The 11,351-nt window shown below is 43.3% G+C and overlaps 1 protein-coding gene across 3 annotated transcripts; it reads left to right on the forward strand.

Moving 5' to 3' along the window:
* The first annotated feature begins 8,676 nt into the window (after nt 1-8,676).
* LOC9648941 (uncharacterized protein At5g39570) lies at nt 8,677-10,398 on the forward strand. Of its 3 annotated transcripts, none has more exons than XM_024690048.1 (3): nt 8,677-8,836; nt 8,898-9,047; nt 9,177-10,398. In XM_024690048.1, exon 3 carries the CDS (start codon nt 9,386-9,388, stop codon nt 9,788-9,790), a length of 405 nt encoding a protein of 134 aa, XP_024545816.1. In that variant the 5' UTR covers nt 8,677-8,836; nt 8,898-9,047; nt 9,177-9,385; the 3' UTR covers nt 9,791-10,398. The 3 variants fall into 3 exon arrangements, with proteins under 3 accessions (XP_024545816.1, XP_024545817.1, XP_024545818.1); XM_024690049.1 differs by having other exon boundaries at nt 8,956-9,047; XM_024690050.1 differs by having other exon boundaries at nt 8,956-9,047; nt 9,177-9,302.
* Nucleotides 10,399-11,351: the final 953 nt, after the last annotated feature.

The following is an 11,351-nucleotide window of genomic DNA, read 5'->3' on the forward strand; positions in this document are numbered from 1 at the left end:
ACATGGTATGGAGGTTGAGCTTAGATTTAAGTTGGATGAGGAATAAGAAGTGATACAACCTAGCAAGAGCCAAATTAATGCCTTAAATAGTTGCTTCTAACCACTATTTTTATTAGCCTTGAAGAACAATGAAACTAGGACCTCAAAGCCATCCACGATTGTAGACCATACTTAGAAACATTTGTTACCTCATGAATCAATTCCTCCACTGATAATAGTATGAAAAGTGGGGATACCATAGTTTCAAAACCACTCCTCACTACTAATGTCCCAAGACTTGTAACCTATTACTGCAGCAATAATCTAGTGTGGAAGCCTTGAGTAGGTCTGACTAGCTCCTACCCTCAAGAGCCAAGAGGAGGAGCAAGACTACTCATATGCATACAGTTGTCACAGCCCTACCTTTACTCTCCCCTACTAAGGCTAAAATGAATTGGGCAGTATTTACTACTATAAGGAGCAATTGCTGAATTTTATAGGTTGCTTGATTATTAGGGCATCTTTCAGCCCCAATTGTGGATCCATCCTTCACACACACACACTCACAAAATCACAACTCTAAACTCAAGCACAAAAGAAAATGGGGTGGAACCCTATGCTCAAGCTTCTCATGGGTTTATATACAAGAATGAGGGAATATTCCAAAGATATGGAATAGCTAGAATCTAAGTTCTGGTGAGAAGAAGGTGGCGATGAGTAGTGCTGCAACAAGTGACCACTAGTGGGATACTGTTGCGAATGCGATTTCGGGTATTGAAAGTTACTTGTCGGTTAGTCCTTACGGACACTCTTACCTTACTGCCACGATGGTAGGAGGTTGATATTGCTGGTTCCCTTTATTAGCCCCTCTTGTTCAAGTGTTAGTAAATTGGGCTTAGCACCTGTACTTAGCTAGATGGACATAAAGTAGGAACTCCTATGTGTTTCTAGCTGAGCATACTCGGCCTGGCTCTTAGTTCTCTTTTGCTCTGTTTTGCACTGGCTTGGCAAGAATCCTCACGTATTGAGATTAGTCCTTCAATATTGCTGGATGATAGCTTACTGTGTCTACCAAACACCCTTGCTATCATGCCCTTTGTGTTAGTCTCATTTCAATCCGAAATGCTATTTATGGAAAGTGTCCAGATTTGCTCATTTGGCATATCTATGAAATGTAGAGATTGACCTGAACACAATGGTGTTCGTCTCGTGTCCAAATTTGCAATCTAGGGACATTCCATATTTAGTAAGTTTCAAGCTTGTCCCAAAGTAACTTCTAGTACTAAGGGAGGCTTGGGGTGAAAACCTAAAGCGTGTGTTCCTCAAGGGGGGGGGGGATGTAGGGTGTTCCAAATGTATAGTAGGGATAGTGGGTAGGTCGGGCATGGCTGACTAACTTGAGGCATAGTCTAGCTCCTGCTTGTGTGCCTGTCTTTGTTCTGTGTCCGGCTTGGGTTTAATCCCAAGTTCCACACCATGCTAGCTGGTGGAGTACCCATGTCCTTGCATTAGGCCACCGGTATGCCGAAATAACGCTATTTGGCTCTGTTTTGCATGCTAGTCCTGGCATTGGGATGCTGGTTGCTCTAGGACTGTTCCAAGTTGCTCTGGGCTCTTGTTCCTTCGCTCTTTGGGTTGTATGCTCAGGAGTTGCTCTATGGTCCGGTTTCGTCACTCCTTGGCTCCATGTTTGGGAGTTTGGCATTGTTCCTTCATTTAGTGGCCCAAGGCTCTGAACCTCAGGTTCCACACCACTGTCCTATGGACACATGGCATATGACACATGGCACAATGAGGGTTTAGGTTCCGCTTCGTGGTGTTATCTTATAGTAAATCATCATGGGATAAAAGGTAAAAACCATGTGTGCTACCTTTGGTATTAGAGGATGAGTCTTGGTGAGTACTATCCAATGAGATTGGGCAATTAGTCTCGTTGCATACACAGAGATGAAAACGATGATCTGAGTGGGTACACATTTGGGTGCAAAGGCTTTACAATCGTTCTTTGGGTATGGATTTGGTTACCTTGTTGTACCTTATGATATGAGCTTGCTTTTGGGCTCATAGGATGGGGATTTGAGATGTTTCGTTTGCACAAGTTTGAGCTTGGGCTCATGAATGAGGCATGTTAGCAACTCGAGGTTACGCTAAACCAAAAGGGTGCTACATTGTAGGCAAAAACTCCCTAGGGTGCAATTGGAAAGATGAATCAAGAGCTGATTATAACCTAAGAATTCATCCATAAGAGAATAAAATTGGTGCCTGGCCATTTTGTCCGCAATCTCATTAAGGAACGATGTAGGAAAATAGTCATGGGTTGTGACTTAGTTGAGTGCTCTAAAGTCTAGGCAAAGGCAGAGCTTGCCATTTGCTTTGCATGCTAAGACGACATTGGAGATCCATTGAGAGTGTTCTACTGAGTAAATAAAACTTGCAGTAAGCATCTTTTTGATTCAATCTTGATGTCTGGCAAAAGAGAGTTGTTGAATTGTTACATTTTTTGCTTCACTGGTCTTGTCAGGTTTAGCAGTGTGATTTGGTGCATGATAGTGTCCATAGGTACACCTTACAGCTAGGAGTAGTCCCAAGTGAAAATATCCATGAAGTGTTGGAGAAGGGAAAGAAATTGATTTGAGGCCGAATCATCCAAGGAAATGCCAACAAACATAGGGTTTAGGTCCCCATTGAGACATACTTCATGGCAATGATCATCAGGTTTATTAGAGGTGGCAAAAACCGCAGCAAAGTTGGGTTTCTATAACAATGTGTTGCCATGAAGGTGAACCTGCTTGAGTCTGCATAGTGGAGATGGCTTGGTGAAAGAGACAATCAACCCAAAATTTCTCCTCTCGAAGGACATTTGAGAAGTGGATATAGAAATGGTCTCAATGATCCATCATGCACTCCCATAAGTCACAGAGGTTATCCTTATTTACCTAGCAGATGCCATTAAGTTGTTAGGATGGGGGTGGGGAGTTGAGGTACTTATATCGTTAGGCCTATATGGGAATATTTCAAGCATGTGAGAGGAGATTTGGGGTATATACCTTTTTTCCCTAGGGCAAAACAAGGGCAAGGATGTATTGAGTTCTGAGTTATAAAGGAGCTTTTTGCTATGTTTGAGCACATTTGAGAGTGAGATGGTGTTTAGAACACGCACCAAAATGGTGAGTACAATGGGATGTGTCAATTCCTAGCCAGCCCATCCCATTTCCATGTGTTTTCTATGTTGTTCTTGAGAGTTGTGAGGAATTCAAGCATGATTCTTGCTCTTGGTTGTAAACTCTATGTCTAGGGGTGCCCTAGGAGTCAAATGGGTTCTCCTAAGTACGGGATTCTTTAGTCATAAGTCCCAAAACCCAAAGAAATATAAGAAAAACAAAGGAATTCACAAGAATGGTAGTGAATCCATATGTTGGGTGATGATATAACCACTAAGGAATCCAAGGCTAGAATGAATACAGATGAACAAATGGGGTAATTTTCTTACACTCTAATTTTTATTTTTTGTCAAATTGAATAGATGGGCTTGTAGATCTCATCTTTTTCTATCCTATAGCTTCATAAATCTGTAGACTTGGCACAGGAATCATGATATATAAGAGGATTTTGAGTCACATATCGACAAAACTATGTTTGGAGGTGTTATACATTCTCTAGAAGCCACCATTTCCATGGATCTTTCTTGCACTTGGTAGATCTACTCCTATGCTTTCTAGCCATGAATTTTTTCTACTTTGACTTGGGGCAAGAACTCTTTTCAACCACACTCAGCTTTGGGCCATGGCCATCCACACTTGTAGTAGTCAATTAGAGCACTTTGTTCTTTCGACTGCTTCACAGCAACGAAGGTGGTGGACACAAGCATTCCACTTTAGTGCCTCTTCAGCAAGAATTCTAGATATTAGAGGTTCTCCTAGCACTCTTTGACACAACATAATAAGGGGAGTGTGGCTTCCTTAGCTTCAAGCTTTCCATTCGGCGACCACACCACTTTGAACAACCCCTAGACTTCTATGGGCAATCCAGGATGACCCCACCTTATCAATTACACCTTCATCTATCATTCACGACTACTCTGGTGCAATATCATTGTGGCTTTTGGGACAACAATGTGCATTCCAAACTTCAACATCCATAATAACTCAGCTCAGCCAACTCCAACATAGGACATGTTGGAGTTTCCAGCCTTCTTAGGCCTCCAAAAACATCATCATATGCCTTTTCATCATTTGAGGCTTTGCTACATTGCCACTCACACTTGTGGTGGTCATTCTCTTTGTTCTTTTATTTTCTCTAACTTTTTCTTTTCTGTGTTCTTTCACTTTGTTTTCTTTGTTTCATCTCTAGGTCCTAAGTTCATCACAAAGCAAACTTGTGCTTGGGTCATAGTTTCTCCAAGTGGCATTAATCTTGATCGTTTGGAAGCCCAAGTTTCTTCAGGTTTTGCCATGGTTATTCCACTCTATCTTTACATTAGACTTTCCCTCTCCACTTTTCACAATCACTTTTTGCATTTTTTTTTCTTTCCTACACCATTGCCCATTCTTTCCACTTGGTACCATAGTTTAGTTTGGCATTCTTTAGTGGTTTACAGGCACAAAATATTCACATAGATGGCCTCTATCATCCAGTAGAGTTTGAGTAGAAGAGACACAATCATCCCCAACTTATAGTAACAACCTTTTTGAACATTGTAGTTTTGACACATGTAATAGTGGAAGCAAAGGCATTTAATGGCTAGTTGGGCCTTATGTACAGGCATCCACGTCCATTTCACAATGTAGCTTGTTTCCCCGTCCATTCCTCTTGACTTCTAGTAGCTCCTTCTGGCAGAGATCTTTGGTTTGCCGCATTTTTTAGTGCATCGTCATTGAATATCCTAGTTTTGGCATGATTTCGTTGGTGGTTTTGGAGAGCTCTTCATCATAGATTGCAGCCGACATTCTTTTTTACCAAACACTGGTACTTCCATGCCTTGAGGCATTCATCTTTCCACCCATTTTCCTCCATTATCACACTTTTCTACACTTTCCACCATTGGGTAATAGACTTTCATTCCATAGCAAAGCCTTAGGAAGACTTAAGGTACTTCTTGAAGGTTTGAGAACTTTAAAGGTTGTGATTTAGGTTTAAGCTTTTAACTTGAGTTTTGATTTTTCTATCTTTCTGTTTTTTTTTCCTTTGTGTCTTTTCACTAATCCTTAGCTTTTTCTTTCACTTTCTTCTTCTTTTTTTTGCTAAATCAAGGGTCTAGTTTGACTATAGAGTTTTCCACTAGGTTTTTTCCTTTATCTTCAAACTCCACACCTTTATCCTTTTTATTTTTCTTTGTTGTTTCACTCTTTTTCTACAATTACCTCTCTTAGGCATTTGCCTTATCTCTTTACCCATTGATTTCTACATCTGCAGGTCATGGGTTCTCTTTGAGCTAGGGCATAAAGATTCTTAGAATATTCCCTAGGAATATTCTAAGTGTGAGAGATGATATTCCACATGGGAGGGTATTACCTTTCTTCCCTACGAGTTTAGGGCAGAACAAGGGCAATGATGTATTGAATTTCTTAGCTATGGAATTTATAGTGTTTGAGTGCATTTGAGAGTGAGATGGTGTGTAGATGATGAAGAGGTATTTTGTGTATCATCCCAGGCAGAATAAAAGAAGAAAGCTTAGGCAAAATGGAGTTACACCTAATTTTAGGCATCCAAAGAAAAAAGATCTGACCTAGGCAACACTTGTCATAGACAAGTGTGAAGCAATTAAAAACAATTATAAAATCATGTAGTATTTAAGTAACAGTTAAACATGTTGGAAAATAACCTCCACCCACTGTTGTATACATTTGTATTGAATTAACCATTGTTTCTTCTATTTATGATGTGCAAAGTAGATTTAAGAAAGTAACATATGCTTATCCTTACTCACGCCTTTGGGATTCGAGATTGAGTTTTATTCTATTCTTTTTTTATTCTTCTTTTATTCTTTATGTTCTTGTCTTTGTTTGTTTATCACTATTTTATAGGCAGGGGCAAGAATGCGCGTATAGGTAGAGAAAGTTTTACTCATTTTTAGCGACTATAGTAGGATCTTGTGATGTAGTGATGAAGGGTATACCATCTTAAACTTTTTAAAGCCCTATATGTATAGGCGTTATAAGCATTATAAAGACTTAGGTTCAAACAAAATATGCCTATGCCTATACATACAGGGCCTCAATAAAATTTATTGTGAACATGCAATAAAAGAGCTTATGTAAATTTCAATGACTTGAAAAAAACTATGATTGCCTTAAAGTTAGATGAAAAGACAACTTTGATAAACATGTCTAAGAAGCCTTAAATTGTAAACCAATTTCAAACAAGGGATTTAGTGTACTAAATGCAAAAATAAAGGCCATAGTAAAGAAGAATGCAAATTTCATCTAATCAAGTGCTAAATTTGAAGTATAAAACCTTGTTTAAACAACCAAGAGGCCCGAGTTGATAAAACAATACATAAACAAAATTATCCACTTGACGATAGAAATTATCATAAGAGGAACAATTACAATGATAATTGAAGTGCCAAACTTGAATACGCATGCACTAAAAAGCAATATAACAACTCCAATGCATATACAAATCTCTCCGAACATTGAGAAAATGATGAGCACTAGATGAATGAAACTTCTAACAATTTTAACCTTTGAATTCAGGCTTCTAAGGTTGGTAGGCACTATAGGCAAAGCTGCTGAGGCAGAACAGCTTCTTTTCACACTAACTTATGAAGAAGGCCAGAATATATCAGATTTGGAGGTCCTGAAATTGGCTGGAGAAAAGCTCAGCTTACCAAACATTAACGAGTATCTGGTAGTTCTTATATTTATTTTGTAAGGCCTGTGTTTTCTAACCTTTGTGTGTTATCCAACAGCGAAGTTCTCAAAGAAGATAAGTTCGCAAAGGGAAAGATGGGCTTGCTTTCCGCGATTGAGGTACATGAGAGTGGTTCCCCGAATCGATGATCGTCCCGCCGCTTCCATTGGCAGCGATTGCAAATCTCTCGGCCAGGATGAGGAAAATTTCCTGGTCGATCTTGATCCCCTGGATTCCAAGGTAGTCTCCACGGAGTTGTTCGTCCTCACGAATGGCTCATCTGATCGAAGTGCCGGGAGAGGGCAAATCCAGCGCCAAAGCTGATGGCACTGCTCACGCTCAGGTTGTTGGTCCGATCGACGAGGCAGTAGGAGAAGCTCTGGCCGATTGGCGAAGATCAAAGCTGGGATGGGAAGGAGAGAGCTCCTTGGCCGAGCCCAAGAAGCCCGCCAGCACCCTGGAACAGCCCCTTGTGGGAGTGACCACAGCCGATCACCATGTCCCGGATCTCCAGCGACGAGAGAGGCTCACTGACAGTGATTTCATACCAGTAGAAGTACTTGCAAGTTTATGGAGAAGTCTTGGAGGAGTTATGGCGGCATTCTTCGTGGACGACTAGATCGCAGGCCACGGCATTGCAAGGGATGCTTTTGAAGGAAGTGGACTGGGATGGATCAAACACCGGGCCGGATTGCTTGAAGCAAGCCTAGGTGAGATCACTGCCAGTGTCGATGATGAGAAGGAAGTGCCGCGGAGGATTTCCAAAGTCCCACGAACACGTCCATGAAGTACTCACGAGCTCCTGTGAGTGAGTAGTAGCAAAACTCTTGGAGATCGACTGCTACCAAGATGGAGAGGTCAGTTTATAGTGTGATCAATTGTTGGTCACATGTCCAGGAAGAGTCTGAGGCTGGTGCTGCTAAGGCCAACAATGCAGAGCTCAACCAGAAGATGCGAGGGAAGTAAGGCAGCAGGACTCCGATTTCAGCGATGGAGGCTGACAAAGTCTGGAGTGCCTCTAAAGACTATAGAGCTGCTTCCTCCTGCAGGTGACAATATTCACTTTACAATTTCCCTACAAGCGATCAACCACCTCAAGCCTATTGCAGGCTCAAGCATGGCTAGCCTTGGGACTAAGCTGGAACACCAAACAGAAATCAGTCAAGCTAAACACTGAAACTTACGTCCTCACTCCTCCCTATAATCAATCCTAGAACTGAAAGTGCATTCCGGAGAATTGCTTGAGAATAAGAATAGAGCTCCTTTCAAAGTAACATATGGAACCGAGGTGTGTTTACAGCAACAATATCTGGAAATGTCCTGGGACCAAACATCTAAAATACGTTCAGATTAGTGGATTTGCAAAGTACTGTGTTGTGAGTTGTAAGCAAACTGATTAGACCTGCACCTAAATTTAATCTTCAGGTAAACTAACCTAAGGCTTGACACTCTAGGGTTACATATAGCCTGACTAATTTCTGTTTCGTGTTCCAGCGAAAGAGTGTGGGACTACAAGGCCTAGCGGGCGTATAATCATGGACAGGACATCGGGCAAGGAAAAATCCAGCCCTTGAGCACTAAATGTCAGAGAGGATACGCTTGAGGGTGTTCAGTAGCGAGAGATTTGTTTTAAACTCCAAGCCTAGCGTTGTTAACCACCCAGCATTCTGCTCTAGTTATGCAATAATACTAGTCATAAAATATTTTCTGTTCTGCCAGACCAGGTGGGAATCAATGGTCCACGAGGAAGGAGTTAAAAATCAATGGCCCTGAGTGACGATTGAATGAGCGCTTTTATTTCATTTCCATGCATTCCCCGCCCTCTCTAGCTCTCTTTGTAACTAGGGTTTTCATCGCGATGTGCCAGAGAGTGAAAGCGCCCCGCGGCCCTTCAATGGCACTGCGATTGCTCCACCACTGCAAAGCTGTGGCGCCTTGTTGGCGCTGGCGGAGGACGCGGCCAAAGAGCTTCAATGTGGTGCAGAGGCATTGTGGTCGGATCCAGGTGCGCCCTAGCCTCGTGGATTTTGGAGTCGCAATTCATCTCGTGTTTGTGGCATTGACAGGCAAGGACTGGTGCTCTTGGGATTAAATTGAGGAGCTCTTGCTTTTTTGCCTTTGCAGATTTCTGGTTGGAAGTTGGGACCGAGAAAAGGCTGGCCGGTTGGTGAGAAAGGAAAATCTTTTGGAAGGCTGCATTGGCATCTCTTCTCCTGGTAGGTCTTACGTTGGTTGTGTGCTTTGATTCTAGGAAACATAGCTAGGAGGTGTTGTGGTGTTTCTTACTCTCCGATTGACCTGAGTTTTTTTTCTCTCTCGTGTTCTCGCAACACGAAACGATGCAGGACGGTGAGAGTCGACGAGTACCGCTAGAGGAATATGCTCTCTCTATATTCCTCCAATGGAGGAATATGCTCTCTATATAACATAAAAATTACTGCCACGCGTTTCCACACGCCTTTGCCAGGTCATCACTGAATTTGGACTTCGACTATCCTGTTCTTCAGGATTCAGTAAATCACTTGTGGTAAGGTTTTCCGATCCAACAAGAGAAATGGCTCGGGGATGGGGACGCGATCGAGGTGAGTCTGCTGAAGACCACGACGATTATGATCCGGAGCCTTTTGTGGGAGGCTACGACATTGGGTCATGGTATGGACCGATCAAGGAAGCAAGCCCGGATTGGAGCTATCCACCCTATCCGCAGAGCGGCGAGGAGGAAGAAGAAACGTATGTGGATACTGAGCGTGTGGCGGATTACGGCAGCGCAAAGCCGTCGCATTACGGCCATGGTCAAGGTACGAGCAGCAGCTATGGCACTGGCAAACAGGAGTACAGTTCGGGACATGGACAGCAAGCTGGCTATGGCGATGGATCTGAAGAATCTGCGGAGTATGGATCTTCCAAGCCCTCTTATGGGTATGGATCTGGTGGAATTGAGCAGACTGGGTATGGCTGAGGTGATTACGGTGCTGGATCTGGATATGGAGGCCAGAAGCAGCAGCAGCAGCAGGAAGAATATGGATCTGAGAATGTAGGCTATGGGGGGCGTAAGAAGTATGGAGAAGAAGAAGGCTATGGTGGTCGAAAAAATATGGAGAGGAAGATGAAAGTGAAGGCTATGGTGGTCGTAAGAAATATGGGGAGGAAGATGTAACGGAAGGCTATGGTGGTCAAAAGAAGTATTTTGTTACCTTCTTGGATGACTACTCCCACTATTTGATTGTTTACCTACTAGCTTAGAAATAAGAAGTGTTTGACTACTTCAAGACTTACAAGACTTATGTTAAGAACTTGCACAATTGCATAATCAAGGTGCTGCGTTATGATTATGGAGGCAAGTTCCTATCTATGAAGTTCAATCTCTTTTGTGCTGAAGCTAGCGTTACAAGACAATATGCTATTGCTGGTGCACATCAACAAAACGGCTAAGCTAAGAGGATCAACAAAACAATGGATCAGTCAGCCTTTTTTATGCTGCAATAAGCAGGTCTACCAACTCATTTCTGGGGTGAAGCTGTGAACATAGCAGTTTACTTGTGTAATTGACTTCTTAGATGTGCACTACTAGCTAGCATGACTGTAAGCGACTAATTTTTCCATTTTACTTTAGTCACTTAACCGCACCTCCGACCACTTGGAGGAGTCTCATTCACAACCTCCATAAGTCCTAGTTAGGACTTGGGGCATGCTAGCCCCGAGAATGGCATCCTTGCCACTCAACCTTTGCACTTGGTCCAAGTGCTCCACGTGTCTGATCCCATGACCGACACCCCAAGGTACCTCCGACATATCGGCCCGTTACGCTAAGGCTATGTCCATTCACCTTGGTCACATTGGTGGTCCAACGCCATCTGCATTCCAAACCCGTCTCTCAAAGACTGGGTCATCCGTCCACGAGTGATCATCCCAGATCCACTCCTTAACATCCCTAGAAGGCCTATAGATATGGGGAATAGCCTTCCCCAATATCTCCGTTCCGGTCCCTACCAAGTCCCCTTCTGTCCTTGGCCGTGTTCGCCAACACTGCCACTGGATCAAGGCCCACCGGCCCGACCACTAAGTCTCTCTATCCTCTAGGACTGCTTCATCGTGTGACTGGGTCCTTCGTCACCACACCAGAGGGCTACTCCTCTTCTTTTCCACTGTCTGGGACTTTGGGACACCATTTCGGAACACCATGGCCCTACGCAGGCCTCATGGGTACTCTCCCTGCCTTCCGCCTTTGGGTGCTCTAGCCATGGGCTTAGAGCGAGGTTCCGTTGAGCCACACCAGGTATCCAAGTAGGTAGTGCCACCCACACTTGGACTGGGAGCATCGGCCAGTCGATCTCCCGGGGGAACTAGAGCCGGCTCTTGAACACTTCACCAAGCTACCCCGCTTGTCGGTCCATATTCACTCTAGTCTTGGACTTCCCAGTGGTCAGTTCATCACCCAACACTGGGTATGGCCTTCCTGGACCAAACTGGCCCTTCTTGGGCCAAACTGGCCCTTCTTGGCCAAACTGACTCCACTGGGC

The sequence above is a fragment of the Selaginella moellendorffii genome, unplaced genomic scaffold (genome assembly GCF_000143415.4).
Source record: "Selaginella moellendorffii unplaced genomic scaffold, v1.0 SELMOscaffold_65, whole genome shotgun sequence".
Taxonomy (NCBI): domain Eukaryota; kingdom Viridiplantae; phylum Streptophyta; class Lycopodiopsida; order Selaginellales; family Selaginellaceae; genus Selaginella; species Selaginella moellendorffii.

Bases quoted from the DNA above. Each gene is read 5' to 3' on its own strand.
- LOC9648941 (XM_024690048.1), top strand. From the start codon at position 9,386: ATGGCTCGGGGATGGGGACGCGATCGAGGTGAGTCTGCTGAAGACCAC.